Source organism: Protopterus annectens, chromosome 7.part0 (genome assembly GCF_019279795.1).
Source record: "Protopterus annectens isolate FY-2018-M chromosome 7.part0, PAN1.0, whole genome shotgun sequence".
In the NCBI taxonomy this organism is placed as follows: domain Eukaryota; kingdom Metazoa; phylum Chordata; order Ceratodontiformes; family Protopteridae; genus Protopterus; species Protopterus annectens.
In genome coordinates this window covers 524,820,925-524,837,291 of record NC_056739.1, presented here as the reverse complement: position 1 = coordinate 524,837,291, position 16,367 = coordinate 524,820,925, and the positions used below count along the sequence as shown (strand labels likewise).

The following is a 16,367-nucleotide window of genomic DNA, read 5'->3' as shown; positions in this document are numbered from 1 at the left end:
AGTTCTTATACATCTATCCATTCAGAAATCCAGTATTTCCCCTCTCATTACTCTCCTATAAAAAGGAAGAAATTCAACAGTGTTAACTTTAGAACTATAACAATCTCATCTCCCCTGTCTAAAATACTTGAAAAATGTGTTCAAAACAAATTTGAAGCTATCCTGTGTAGGAAGAGATATCCTCCACACATCATGGGTTCCACCCCCTCCCATAGTACCAACACTACACTTATATCCTTTATAGATTCTGACAGTAAAGCTAGAAATAATGACAAACTTGCCTTCTCCTTATTACTAGATTTGTCTAAAGCATTTGACACAGTTTATGATAGCAAACTTTTCCTTCAAATGTCCTCACTATGTCTCTCTCATGCCACCTTACTGTAGTTCAAAGCTACCTGTCCAATAGGTATCAGTCAGTAAAAATGTCACTCCACCCTCTCACCATGCTTCACAGTCACCACCAATGGGGTCTATATTATATTTTTGAAAGTTTCAAACATCGAACACCATATGGTCGACACCATATGAGCGATGTTTGAAATTTCAAAAATATAATAAAAAAATAAAAATAAAAAAACTATACTTACCTAAACACTGTAGGCAGGGGGGCAAGCCCACCTGCACCCCCAATGTGGAGGGCTGCGCCCCCACACCCCCACTACTTAAATATTCTTACTCCGAGATCGTACTGCATTGAAGTAAAGGGAAAATATTCCTTACTTCGATTTCCATGTTACACGTGTAACATTTCGACGTTTCAACCAATCGGGTTCACTCAATACGCGTTTGCCGTTTACAATTTTCGATCACACGATAGGAACCCCCAACAATGTACTAAAAGGCTCTGTCCTTGGTCACCTCCTCTTTCACATTTTCACTATCATTACCTACACATCCACACAACAGGCCTCCATAATACTATACACAGATGATTCCACTCTCATATGAACACCTGCCAACCTGCACATCTATAAAAATTACTCAGGAAGCTTTAAAAGCCACTAAAATGTGACTTTGAAAATCACAGCTCATGTTTTTCCCCAAATGCTATTCTCAAGTAAAAAACTAAATTTAAAATTCTCTCTCTTAATAATGCAACCATTGAGGTCAACTCTCATAACAAATTATTAGAGATGATAGTGGAGGATAATCTTAAATTTGGGCTTCCTATTGAAATGTCAACATTTGAAATGTCGAGTGCCAAAAACCTGTAAAGAAAGACTGAAAAGACAGGAGAAGAACAATTCACTAAAATCGCTTTTCTCCATAAAACTTCTTTTTCTGGGAGGGTGGCCTAATGGTTAAGGTGTTTGCCTTACAAACACAAGGTGCAGGGTTTGAGTTTCATAAGGGATAATTGGCTAGGCTTAAAATGGCTCGCAAGGGCAGTTAGCTTAGTACTAATCTATGAACCTATGAACCTATGAGTTAAACTCTCCATGCACCACTCCCACTGAATTTTGGGACTCAATCTAGCGGGTCCTGACATTTCGAATAGTTAGCTTAAATTTGGCCTGCATATACAAAACTGCAAAAAAAAAAAATCACCAAAAACTAGGGATGTTTTACACAGTCAAAATCTTTCTCAACAACACAACTAAAACTACACTTGCCACAACCTACGTACTCCCCTCACTACATTATGGCACCGCCATCCTTATTAACCTCCAGGCAACACAAAAAATCAAAACTTGAACAATGCTATAATAAAGTGGCTAAAGTTGCAGCAAATACCCCTTTCACAACCCACCAGTGTATAACACTTCTTCTTCTTTCAGCTTTTCCTGGTTAGGGGTTTCCACAGTGGATCACCTGTCTGCTCATGATTGGCAGTGGAGTTTTACTGTGTTGAGTTGCCAGCCCAGTGCCGAACCTTCCAGAGAAGGCACGCACATGCACGCACTAATGCCTAGGACCAATTTAGAGCATCCAATCCACCTACAGCATGTCTTTGGGATGTGGGAGGAAACTGGAGCACCAGTTGGAAACCCACACAACCACAGGGAGGACATGTAGACTCTGCACAGAAGACACCCGAGCTGAGGATCGAACCACCACCACCAGTGTATAACACTAAAAAGCCTAAACTGGTTAGAACTACCCCATCAGCTTACATATACACAGCTTTTTTACCATCTATAAAATTATCCAGCATCAATATGTGTGTCCAGCACTATATACCATTATTTACAACTATGTTCCAAATCAGTCATTCAATCTAATGGCTAAAAACTGCTCTCTTTTTTGCGAAATGATCAAATTGGTTGGGTATGATCTACAGTCATACCATGTTCTAAGGTCTGGATCTCCTTGCCTACAAACAGCAGCTTAATACCCTCCCTCCAGTCCTTTAAAACCATTCTGAACGACTTCCTACCTAAAAGTTGACCACATCCCTAAATATGAATAAGTACCGATTCCTATCTCACACCTCCTTACTCTCCCTTCTTCACAAACGTCCTTAATTCAATAAATTTCTGTCTTTCTAAATATGCCACAACCCTGTTTTAATATCACTTTATACTGCAATTTCTGTTTGTATTATACCTACTTACCTTCTCCTTAAACTGTCTAAAATGTCATTAAATATTAAATCTTTGTGATATAAGTTGTATCTATTCTTAAAACAGTGTTTTTTCATTGTGTTATTTGGTATAGTTATTTAAACTGTAGATGTTTTGCAATATTTTTGAAGATTGTAAAATTATTTTCATTGAATGTTTTTGTAATACCTTGGAGCTTTTCTTCACAAGGCTTCAGTGAAAGTGAGAACCTACCCAGTTGAACTTCTCTGATATTCAAATATCAGTAAATAAATTAATAGCTTTTGGCCTTTGTATTGAAGAAATTCAACTCTTTCAGAGTTCCCTCATAATCTTGCTTGAATATCACCTGCATTTTCTTTTTCCTTTCCCTTAAACTACTACCATACTTAGTGTGTCCTATTCTTTGCATGACAGTCTAAACACTTTCCTGTGGGTTCTTTTTCATGCCAAGGATGGTCCCCTGATGTACATGCTATGTGAGCCACTTGATCTGATAACTGCCTCTAACAGTCTCTTGGTTCATTTATTGGGATTGGTGGTCTAGTGGATCACAACACCTCCTTCTACCAGGATATCTGAGTCTGCAGCATCCATTCAGTCCAAACTTAGCCTGCATTAGTCCTCCAGTACCCTGAGACACTGGATTATCCTGGTTTGTCTCTAAGGCATATTCAGATCCTTTACTCATCTGTGTGACAGATCAATGCCAGGCTAATACTTTCTTTAATGCCCATAATTTTGTCTCAAAGGAATACCACAAAGACCATGGAACAAAGCAAGAACACCTGAGGAACACCACTAGTCACCCCTTTTGCAGAGTACTTCTCTCCTCCACCCATTATAAGCTGTATTCCATTCACATGTCTAATCCCTTAATCATTCATTTCTTTACTAGGTATGCCATAGGGTTGCTCAGTGGGCTTTCATTGTGGAACCTTGTTGAATGTCTTGTTAAACTCTTGATGGACTGTTTCTGCTGGCATGTGTCTCTAGCTCAGTCAGAACTTAGTTGCACTGAACTCAATCAGGATAATATTGCAATATATTTTTGTTGAAAATCCACACTGGTTCATTTCATGCATTTTAATGTAATCCAAACACATAACTTTTTTTTTGCTTATAAACTTTTCCATCACTTTGCCTTCTGGAGATGTAAAAATAACAAGTATGTAGTTAGCAGTACTGAATCTGCACCCTTGTTTGTACAATGAGAATAATGCAGCTCTCACATTTCTTTCATATTTCATCTCTGCTATGGAATATGCGGAAAACATGAGGCAGGACTGCAAGCAGATACATAACCTAGTACTTGATTATTTTGGTTATCATCTTCATGGAACTGGAGACTCTTTTCTGCCTTAGCTTGCAGATGGTCATGCCACTCTCACATGATTTGACATCCCTATCTGTCCAATCATAATCCACTTTCCTTCTTTGTCATTCCCACACTTGTTTGCTGTCATTTTGAGTCTGATGAAAATGAGGAAAACTTATCCATTCCTTTTTTTTATTCTCTAATCCCCTGTGATATTCCTCAACAATTGATACTATTCCTTAAGTTCTGAACACATTTTAGAGACCAGAAACTGAAAGTCTACTAGAAGCCCCCTTACTTAAGTGTGAAACACAACCAGAACAGGTTATATGAATCCTGATACTTTTGTTTTTAATTTTGACAAATAATTATTCTTGTGTATTTAGTATGCCAGAAGGGTGACAACAATACTGATAAGATAAAACATTTGAAATAGTAACATTATGTTCACCACTTTAATATTATCAAACACTTCGGTTTATACTAAAAATAAATTAAAATAGAACAGAGAACACTGACATGTGAATGACTATTTGACAAAAAGTGAGCCTCAGTATTCCATTTCCATTTTCATAGTTTATCTTACCATCTTAACCCACATGGATTCCCTGCTAGCAGTTAACTGATGAAACAATTCCCGTGCATCCCTTGATGTAATCGACATTAAATTCAGATTACCAGTGTACACGATAAACTAAACTATGCAGGGTAACAGTTTGTAGTGAAGCAAGGTTTTACGATTTCAATAAATATGTGATTTAATTACCTTGAATCCTAACAAATAGCACAAGTATCCTTGTGGAGCGTCTCCTTAAATTGTTTAACCCATGCTTATTTAATGATTTGTCCCTGAAGTATAGTGCACCAAAGAGATGATGCCCTTATACAAGAGCAGCACTATCACTGATACAGGTGACTATACACCCATTAGACTGACTAGTCTGATTTGCAAAGCCATGGAACTCGACATATCTGGCTTCATAAAATATGATGTCAAAATCCATATCAGGCTAGACCCACATCAGTCTGGCTTTGTCAAAGTATTATCTTGCCTACTCAATTTAGTTAACTTCTTCAGAGTTACAATTGCTGTCGACAGTGGTAATCCTGTTTACACAGTGAATGAAAGTAAGTATTGATGGTCCCTTTTTTGTCATCTACTTTCAATTCTTTAGACTAAGAAATATTACCTTTGTTTCATTAAGTCTAGAAATGACTGAAATCTGGGTTTTAATGTTAAATATCCCTCTGACACACATTCATTACAGCAGGAACTAACGCTCAAAAACAAGTGTTATATGGGTAAAGGGGTAAAACTAAATGTGGAAATGTGCAACATTATCATATTTGGTAAACAACTCTTTCTCTGTTTCAACATACAGTATCGCCAATTTTCCACTACAAAAATGTTAATGTAGTCAGTGATTTAGAACCTAACAAAAAAGCAACAGGAATGTCAGAAACCAAAACTAAACTGAGAAAAAACTACAACTTTTTAATAGAAAAAAATAATAAAATGGGATTTAGTGCTTTCGTCCATTACTAATACAGACTTCTTTCTTCAGAATCAATGCAAATGTAAAAACCAAGTTTTAAATACCCTTCCACAAAGATCACCTGATAAATCCAACCAATAGACTGCAAAAGTTTATGCCTTAAGTGGCAAGTTAGAAAAACAAAAAAAGCATAAATCTAACTAAAAATAAAAAAGAAAGTACCCAATGCACTTGTAGTACACACTTTATTTTCATTTATAGCTTTCATCTGCAAAGTATTTGTACTTCTTCAGAATGACAAAGAATAACACAAAGCCAGCTTAAGTACAATTGAAAATGAATGACTAAGTCGTAATTAACCTATTATTTTACTTAAAGGTACCATATTTAAAATACTTAAAACTTTTAAACTTTTGATCATATACTTTTTAGAAAAACATAGATTCCATTTTTAAAAACAATAAAACAACATTAAAAAGACTTAACTAAATAACAAACATTGATTTTAGCTTAAGGTAACTAGACAAAAATACATACATAGAAATAGTTGCTATTTATTAATGTCTTTTTAATGTTGTTTTATTGTTTTTAAAAAAAGGAATCTATTTTTTTTAAAAAAGTATAGGATCAAAATTAAAAATGTTTAAGTAATTTAAATATGGTACCTCTAAGTGAAATAATAGGTTAATAATGACTTAGTCATGTGATTTTCAATAGTATTTAAGCTGGCTTTGTGCTATTTTTTTATCATTCTGAAGAAGTCCAAACACTTTGCAGATGAAAGCGCTAAATGAAAATAAAGTGTGTACTACAAGTGCTTTGGGTACTTTCTTTTTTATTTTTACTAAGCGGCAAGTTAAAAAACAACAACACACAGAAAATGTATAAAAAAACATTATCTGAACTTAACTCTAGTATTTAAAAATATAGTTACACAAATATTTCCTATTAAACTATGTATGACGTCAGCCTTAAAGGTTTCCAATAGACATGTGGTCATTAAGTCCAGGCTCATGGGTGCTATTTAACCTAAGTTGCCATTGTAATTCACAAGCTTCTATCATATCTTCCTACAGACGCCCCTGGGATTTTTATCAACATGGTCTAGGCCAAAAAACAAAAAAGTGGTGGCCAGGATGTTTGATCAAATGCTTAGCTAAGGTATTATTGGCATTTTGTTTTCCAGTCTCCAAAAAATGTTCATAAATATGTTGTTTAAATTTTCTTTGGGTTTCCCTACATAAAAATGTTCTCATTTCTGGCATTTAGCCTAATAAATAACACGTATAGGAAACCAACCTATTCCAACAGCCTCTTACATGACAACAGTAACCATACCGAACATCAGAAAAGAGGCACTGTCAAGGGACAGTTCATCCATTTGGCGGGAATGGTATCAGAGGAAGAACAATTCATTTCAGAATGCCATTCTTTGAAAGACATGTTTTGTGCCAGGGGTTATCCCATTCCTTTGGTCATGGGTATTCAGAATATTGTCATCCAGAAGAGGCATGAGGACAGTATTGTACCTCTATTTAAAAGTTTCTACAATTTTGTGAATAACCTTTTTGGTACCTCAGCTAATAAAGACAAAACGTATAATATTGCTTCCACTTTAGAATACTCCCCTTGACTGTTGTCTAATTACAGAAATATTACTGAGAAACTGGACAATTTTTTCTGTCTTCAACAAATTGGAAAACATTATAGGTGTGAGACCAGTTGCTGTGTATTGTAAGGGGAAGTCCCTGAAAAATATTTGAGAACAGGACATTGCCACTGTCCTCTTTGCTACCAATAAAAAATTTGACATTGCTAAGTGTGTTTTTTGCAACCAGTGCAAAAATATATTGTTGGCAATATCCGTACTGGTCAATAAGAAAATAGTTAAAGCTACTTTTCACTGTAACTGCAATTCTGTAGGTGTTATTTATTTGGCTAAATGCCAGAAATGCAACAATTTCTATGCGGGGAAATCTCAAAGAAAATTTAAACAAAATGTATTTACGAACATGTCTTGGACATTAGGAAATAAAATGTCAATAATCCCTTAGCTAAGCATTCGATCCAATATCCTGACCACCTCTTTTTGTTTTTTGGCCTAGACCATGTTGATAAAAATCCCAGGGGAGGTCTCTGGGAAGATTTGATAGAGCTCGTGAATTACAATGGCAACTTAGGTTAAATGCCACCCACGACCCTGGACTTAATGACCACATTTCTATTGGTAGCATTTTAAGGCTGAAGTCATACATAGTTTAATAGGAACTATTTGTGTAACCATATTTTTTTAATACTAGAGGTAAGTTCGCATAATGTTTTTTAATACATTTTCTAGTTGTATTTTTTTCTAGGTTTAGTTTTGGTTCCTGACATCCCTGGTTCTTTTTTGTTTGGTTTGTGTTAGTCATTAGTTGGTTATCAGTTGATTTGGAACCTAGCTTGATACACTTCCGTTCCTTCAAGTGCAGTGTAGCAGCAGTAGTCAGAAAGTCTTGCTGTTTAGGACAATTAGTACCTAAACACATGTCAAAGAGGTGAAGGGAAGTTAATTTCCTTTGCTATGCAGCCCTAAATAGACTAATTATTTAGGACAACTTTTCCTTTGGGGTTTAGCTTTTAAGACATATTATGCAACTTAAAAGTCACCAGCAGTTCCTAACCAAGAAGGTAGTTGATCTGCATTCTCCATTCTACCAATAAGCCCTGAAGTGCTATCCCCTTATTCAGTTTCTTATAAACTGTTACCTGGTGATGTATGCCTTATTTTCTAAAGCATTAGGGACACCGTCCTCCTTGATCTCCTGTATCTTTGCAAGTTAAATAGCTCATAAATTTGTCTCTCCAGTTTTATTTATTACCCAACGCCTACCATACTTCTGGAAAAAACTGCTTGTGTAAGTAGAACAGCTGGACACCCTAGCATCCTTCAAATTAAATCATGATGTTTGATGGGCACACATAGATGGGTACCAATAGATTTAATATAGGAATGTCCTACTTTGCCTTTCTGATGGACAGGGGTATAGCACAAGCGCTTCCAGTCCCCAAGATCACCTGTTTGAGTGATGTGAACATACTATGTACTATTTTGTAAAAGAATTGGTCTATTTTACAAGCTGATCCTGACATCAGAAAGGTTATTGATGATTCTCCTAGGTTTTGTTTCAGGAATAACCTTTCCCTTAAATGACAATTATGCTATCAGAATAACTTGACATAAACTACAGTTCACTCAGATTGAAAAGCGACTTTTAAATGCCACACTTGTAGAGCATGTAAATAGATTCTAACAAACACCTCATTTCTGCAACCCAGTACTGGTTTTATAATAGAGAGAGACTTTTAGGCTGACTGTAAGAGTAAAGATCTGGTTTGTTATGCAGACTGTGCGGCCTGCAGAGCCTTCTATGGTGGCAAAATGAATTGCATGCTAAAAGAACGGTTCATGGAGCATATAAATGATATAAATAAAATGAAAGCTGCTAATGCCCTGTCCAAGCATATATTGGGAAAAGGTAGTGATCACTCATTCAAGTTTTTGTGCTGAAGCTGACTTAGCTGAATGTGTGGGGTGGAGATCAAAATAATATAACAAAGTACCATGAGCTATGTTGGATACTACTTTTACAAGCACACCTTCCACCAGGATTGCATGGGATGATTTCATTGAAGCCAGTGTTGAAATCCTGCCCCCATGTCATTGAATTACACTTTTGGGGGCTTGGCCCACAGTGAACACCGGATTGGTTGATTCATTCATGAGTCAGCTAACTGCATGTGTTTCAATGATTGGATCTTGTCAGATTTTTAAATGCTTTTCATTTAGTCTAGGAATGATTTAGCACCCAGTTCCACACGAACATGCTGTGCACTGCTGGAGAGAGGCGGCCCCCTTCAGTCCATGCTCCGACCCAGTGATGAGCAGTGCTCCTCGTCAAGCATGCGGCCATCTATCCCTGGCCAACCACAGATCCACAGTGCTGTGGTATCATTATGTTTAGGCAGAATTTTAACTTAGAGGCATTCTGTCATAATCCCACAGATGGTAGCTTTGCACCATTGGCTCCTCAGCCAAGCACATACACCAAATTCTAAACCTGCGGTTCCTCTCATACCGAGCAGGATAACAATCACAACAACACATCATCAGTAGGGTAAAACTAACCTGTCTCATGACGGTCTAAGCCCAGCTCACGTTCTCTATTAGTGGGTGAACGAGCCAATGCTTGGTGAATTCTGCTTTACAATGATAGGAAGAGCCAACATCAAAAGATCATAAAGCAATGTCGCTATGAATGCTTGGCAGCCACAAGCCAGTTTTCCCTGTGGTAAGTTTTCTGACACCTACTGCTTAAAACCCAAAAAGCCAGAAGGATTGTGAGGCCCCAATTTCATGGTCTGTATTCATACTGAAAATCAAGATCAAGCGAGCTTTTGCCCTTCTGCTCCATGTGAGGTTTCTGTCCTCCCCGAGCTTGCCTTAGGACACCTACATAACTCTTTGACAGGTATACTGTCCCAGTCAAACTCCCCACCTGACACTGTCCCCGGAGCGGGTTGTGCCTGGACACCTGGGGTCTTGGAGCCAGAAGTGAGAACCCCGATAGGGCTTGCCCCCCCCCGCCTCATCAGGTAAGTGAAAAAAACAATAAGAGTAGTGGTATTTCACCTGTGGACAAGGTCTCCCACTTATTCTACACCTCTCATGTCTCTTCACAGTGTCAGACTATGGCCAGAAGAAGCAGACTGAGTATCTGTGAAAGCACTTACCTTTTATTTTATGTTTTCTGTTTTATTAAAGTTTATAGTTCATTTTTAGCCATGTTGATCAGAGTTTTGTTCATCATCCCTTTATGCCATGGAGCTGGTTTGTTTGCTTCTTATTTAACAGAGAAGCTTGTTTTTTGTTACAGTAAACTTAGGAAACATACATATAGGGGAAGGAGAAAAGGACATTGACGGAAGGAAGTAAAGAAGGGAGGGTATGAATGAGTAATACAGGGAAATGTGGAATAATTCCATGCTAGTTAATTACCAAGGTAAAATTTCTGGAACAAACAAAAAATATTAGCACAGGCCCTGTTTAAGTGTGTTTCTTCTAAGCAGAACATTTATATTTCAAGTAAATTCAATTTATTTGACAGTAACTATAACACATTGTTTAAATCAAGTTTTATAACTAGAGTTACAGACAAAACCAATTATAAGTGGGAAAAAACAAGCTAGGCACACTTTTTAAATGCTGGCACTAGTAACTCAGAACTTATCAAATGATTGTTAATTTAAGGAAAGATGTAGCAAAAGTACAAGCACAAATTAGGGGCATCATTAAATCTCAACAGTTGAGAAGTATGGCTCACATTGTAGTAACTTTAAGTAAAATATGGCAGTTTGATAACATTTGCTAAATACTGTTTGAATTTGTGACTAACATCTAAAGTTGCTAATCCAATTCATTCCATGGTTGACATTTTGTGTCTTTTTCTTTTGCAGCATTATGAAGCATTCTTTCTCCTTATTGGCTCTGGTATATTTTGATTATGGAGCTACATTTACTCCTAGAAGCAGTGGGATACATTATATTGATAGTGATTGGAATACCTGGGAATCTAACAATTTTGATACTGTTTGCCCACATAAGGATCTCCACAAAGAAACTACTTCCTATTGACCTCATCCTCACAAACCTTGCTTTTGTTAATGTGATAACTATACTTTCGGAGGCTATCCCACAGTGTCTCACAGCCTTTGGATTGCACAGACTGTTTAGTGATGTTGAGTGCATGATTGTAATATTCAGTTTCTTTTCTACAAGAGGCATGTCTATTTGCATTACCTCTTTACTTAGCTGTTATCAATTAATTATTATTTTCCCTCATTCTAGTAAAATAACAATTTTTAAAAATAATATTCTCAAAAGAGTATTTCAAATTATTTCACTTTTGTGGTGTTTCAACATATTCATCTATGTTTGGATACTACCCTATTCATATTCTGATGCAGAGTCATTTGAATCAGAAAACATAGTAGATTTAGAATACTGTGTTATTATTTTCCCAAACTATTCGTATTTCATGACCATTGGAGCAGTTCGTATATTCAGAGACTTTCTGTTTCTTATTCTAATGGTAATAGCAAGCACATTTATTGTTCTTATTCTGTACCGGCATAACCGAAATATGAAACATACATTGAATTCTTCACGAATCCAAAGCGACTCCACTGAAGGCCGTGTTGCAAAAGGAGTAGTTACAATGGTTGTGATGTACATTTTTTTCTATGGCGTTGATAATATATTTTGGCTATATACCTTGTGCATCTTGAAAGCATCACCAGAAATTTCAGATATGCGAACATTTTTCACTACATGTTACTCTGTTTTTAGCTCAGTTATAATTATTCTTATGAACAAAAAAATTAAAAGGGCTCTAAAACTAGCTATACCCTGTATAAAATCACAGTCGAGAGAAAACATAGTTTCCCATGTGCAGATTTAATTTATTATTTGCCTTTGCAAAGGGACTTATGATGCAACATAGTGAAGAACAATATTTTCTTTATTTCACCTGAGTCACTGTGAATTTCTAATACAGCTTGTTTGAACAATGTAGTGAATAAAACAGATTTAACTGTTTAAATTACTACCATAGAATTTCCAATGCCATTATAAATAAAAGAGGAAACATATTTACAACTGTTTATTTTCTTCCCATGGTTTGTCATATTTAATATGAAGCATTCATAGAGTAACAGAACAAGTATAATCTTTGTTTCACTTCAAACTGATTACATCAGGAAATGCTGTTCCACAAAATGTAATAAACCGTTAAAACTTAAATTAAAGATTCTTAGCATAGAGTACTTGAATAAATGAAATTGTCATTCTGCAGAAAGTTTGTGAGGTTTCATTTCTTTTGTCTGGCACATTAAAAGTATCTCCCCAGGATTCATGAAGCTTGCGCCAGGCGCAGGAGTAGCGGCGGCGATCTAGTGCCAAATATGGCTGACGAGCGATTCAGGTAGGAGCTGTTTCCACGTGCACTACTAGCGTACTCCAGAGCTGCGCAGCTCCCGGCGGATGTATGCTAATTACCCCGTGCACAGCAGTGTAACATGCAAATGATGGTATATAGCGATTTATGAAGTGGTGCAGGTGTAGCATAAGCATGAAGAAATGTAAACCAAAAAAATGGTTTACATTTTTTCAAACATAAAATCGGAGCCATGAAAGCGGACCAAACTTATGTATTATAATGTTAATATACACCAATGGCTAAATATATAGCCAATGCCATAAAAAAACATGCACAACACATAAAAAATAACATTTAATGTCATGGCCACACTAATGCAAAGTAAAACCGCAGTGCATCTGTGCCCAAATGGGATCACAAGGAAAATATATTTAGATGTCATAAAACTGTAATGTAACACAATTCATGAATTTCCCATAATAGTCAATGGCACGCATGTTACACCACAACCATGTCACAAGGGTTGCTAAGGGTCTGTGACAGTATTCTGCGAGGTAACTAGGAATTAGTAGTCAACACCATGCAAATTAGTCAAGTAATACTGAATCGCAAATGCCCCACCGGCATAAGGATGTACCACACAATGTAGCAGTACAACACCGAGGAGTGGCCTGGAGGTAAACATGACATCAAGAGTGGGGTGCACCACCGTAGCTGTAAGTACATTGGATCATTGCTAATCCAGGTTGCCTGTTGCTAAGCAAAGCTGCAGGATAGGGGTGTGGAAGTAGCCATAGCTTTGCTTAGCTGAGAGCACAGAAGGTAACCAAAAGTGCATGTGAACATGGATGAAAATGCACTCGAAATCCGGTAAACGGCTGTGTATGGTGCGCACCACAGCTGAAACAGGAAGGATATGGGAAGACAAAAAGGAAATGCTGCAGCATGGTAATTGGAGTACAAATTAGTAATTAGTAATTAACACTTAGGAACTCACAGTGGGCCATTGACAACAGCTAACAAGGGGAGGTGCTGTACAGCAAAGAAAAGAGAACTGTCACAGCAGAACAAAGCAAACTTGCAGTAGATCAGCTACATAACACATTTCCCAACACAATCCTGGGTTGTGAAAGCTGGCAGCTGGATGCATGCCTGACAATTGGAGGGGAATCAGGTTGAAAAGTTAAGTAAAGGGCAATAGATGAATCACGGCAGCCAAGTGTAAGTCAACACCAAAGGCCCCACAATAGCAGCACCTGCTGTAAAACCAATAATTAAGATACCCCACAGCTGGAATTGCACATACACATCCAATTACACCAGCATCATCCATTGCATCCATTGCATAATAGTATAAGGTGTGAAAGCCCCCCACACACACTTGTGTATTCCCAGACACTCTGCACCATTGGTGTATACAGACAGGAACTTCTAATATGTACATTTATTTATTTATTCAGAGTAGGGGGATGGATGGGAACTTGGGAACAGACAAGTGGTAGTTGGGGAGGATATGTCATTCTGCATACAGCAGTTGTTGGCGACAGGACAGGTAACTCTGAAACCAGTTGGTGACTGATTGTGAGAAGGATAGGTTCTTGAGGACAGAGATAAGTTGTTACTGACTTTACCTGGGTGGAGGATGGCATGTTAGGGGCCACCATAGCTTTGATTCACCAGCATGTGTTGGAGACTGACGGTGGTGTGGAGGATGCTGCTGACAACCATCTCAGGCACCAGAGGAGGAGAAGAGTGTTCAGACCCAGGGTAACCTACCAGGGGCTACATGATCTGGAGATAGTAGAGCATTACAGGGTGGACAGGGACATCATATAGCAACTTGTTGAGCTGTGCCGGCCACGCCTCAGAGCCAGAAGTAACAGAGGGGAAACCATCCCAGGGGACATGAAGGTATGTGTAAGCTTGAGAATACTAGCCACAGGTACCTTCCAAAGGCCAACTGGGGGTATCATGAGGATCTCACAGGCATCAGCATCCAGGGTACTCCACTTGTTCCTGGATGTCATGTTACCACATGCCAATGAGCACATATACTTCTCCCAAATGCAGGAGGAGTTGGCCAGCAATATGCATCTCTTCCACCATGTGGCAGACTACCCGGAGGTACTGAGAGCAACAGACTGCATGCACATACACATCAAGTCACTACCTGGTGAACAGGGTAGGCGCTACATAAACCACAAGGGATACCCCTCCATCAACTGCCAGGTCATGTGCAATGCCCAGGGCTTTATCATGGATGTGTGTGCTGGCAACCCTGGAAGCTATCACGACTCCCACATCTGGCATGCCTCACAGCTGTATCAGGTATTTGCCGGGGGGACATCCCATATGGCCACCTGGTGGGAGATGCTGACTATGCACTGGAACCGTGGATGATGACTCCCATCAGAAATGCACACACAGCCATGCAAGAACGCCATAATGAGGCACATGCAGAAACCAGAATCATCATAGAGCACGTGTTTGGGATGCTGAAATCATGGTTCCATTGCTTGGACATATCTGGTGGAGCCTTGCAGTACTCTCCAGGCACATGTGCCCACATCTTCATAGTATGTGCCATGCTACACAATATGATCCTGCGGAAACAGCTGCAGCATGGACAGAATGGTGAAGGCCCTCACAGCCCACCACCATTGCCAAGGGACCCACAGGCACAGAGGGACTCAGACCATGAACACCCTGTGCTAGCCCCAGTAGGCAGACAGAGGCATGCCCAGAATGCCCATGCCTTGGCAAAGAGGGAATGTATAGCACACACACTGACAGTGTAGGCACTCATGGACTGACACCCTTCTCCACCTGCACACACAGCAAACATGGATGGTACACACACACGACCACCTGTAAATTGTCATGTATAAGTGGTCTACTGTGTGCATCCTACATAGGTAGCCCTCAACTATTTTACACTCAACTGCCATTGGCACAAGGTAAGTCAATACCTAAACAGTAAATTAAGCTATCAGCATATGTCCATGCTGTATGTATAGGTTCATAGATACATAGGTAGGTGGATACCTAACTGCCCGAGGCCACTCATAAGCATAGGCAAAAAGTGTCTGCTGTCACCACACCATCGATTAACTAACTGTCACTCTGTGGAGCAGAGCCAGTTGTGGGATCCCTGTGGTGTATCCACAGTTCCCCACCCACTCTGCAGGGATTCCCTGCAGTGTTAGTGAGGGGTTTTGTATAATGTAATCAGGGATGTAGTTCCAAATAATGGGGAGTATCCCTGACAGAAATCTTCTCAGATGTTTACATGCTACATAGTGTACCTTAAACACAGCTTTTATATATAGATAGTATTCCACAGAATAATAAACATGTGGAACACACAACCGCTGAAATGTGCATTAATCACCCTTGCACTACCAGTGCCTGCTCTGAGAGGTAAAATACCACTGCCAGGATTAGAACAAGCAACCATGTACACACTCTTCACAATAACATACCACTAAGCTACCTGAGATGTACCAATGGCAGTTGTGTATACTGACAGGATAAAACATAAAAGGTAGGAATGTGTGGAAACAGGACAAACTGGCATGCACCCAATGAAAGGTGTATGTTAGATATATGTATAATATATATATATATATATATATATATATATATATATATATATATATATATATATATATATATATATATATAGAGAGAGAGAGAGAGGGAGAGATATGTCGATATATGGGGATATACATATATATGTAGATATATAGATAGGTTAACAACATCTACATAACCATGGAGGTATATATAAATGGGATACCTACCACATACCGACTGCTGGACATACTGACGTGCGTAATCCCGAGGCTTAAAGTCCGAAAGAACACAGTACCAAAACATCAGATGTGCGAGGTATAAAAATAATGATGTTAAGGGACAGTTAGTCAGTGATTCTGGTGTTGCGGTTCAGGTAGGTTACTGTGTGTGTGCTTCTGAGGGCTGTTGTGTGTGTAAGTGTGTGTTCTGAGTGTGGTGTGTGTTCCTGGGGGAC

The 16,367-nt window shown here is 38.4% G+C and overlaps 2 protein-coding genes across 2 annotated transcripts in view; both read left to right on the top strand.

Moving 5' to 3' along the window:
• The window catches only part of LOC122806024 (olfactory receptor class A-like protein 1), a 112,473-nt gene extending 101,572 nt beyond the window's left edge, over positions 1-10,901 (top strand). Inside the window, exon 3 of the mRNA XM_044076264.1 lies at positions 10,857-10,901. Coding sequence (XP_043932199.1) covers positions 10,857-10,901 — 45 coding nt within the window. The remainder of the gene's footprint in view (positions 1-10,856) is intronic.
• A 2-nt stretch (positions 10,902-10,903) lies between these two features.
• On the top strand, positions 10,904-11,860 carry LOC122806023 (olfactory receptor class A-like protein 1). The gene has a single exon (XM_044076263.1). It carries the CDS (start codon positions 10,904-10,906, stop codon positions 11,858-11,860), a length of 957 nt encoding a protein of 318 aa, XP_043932198.1.
• The last annotated feature ends 4,507 nt before the right edge of the window (positions 11,861-16,367 follow it).

Coding starts and splice junctions, on each gene's coding strand:
- LOC122806023 (XM_044076263.1), top strand. CDS start 10,904: ATGGAGCTACATTTACTCCTAGAAGCAGTGGGATACATTATATTGATA.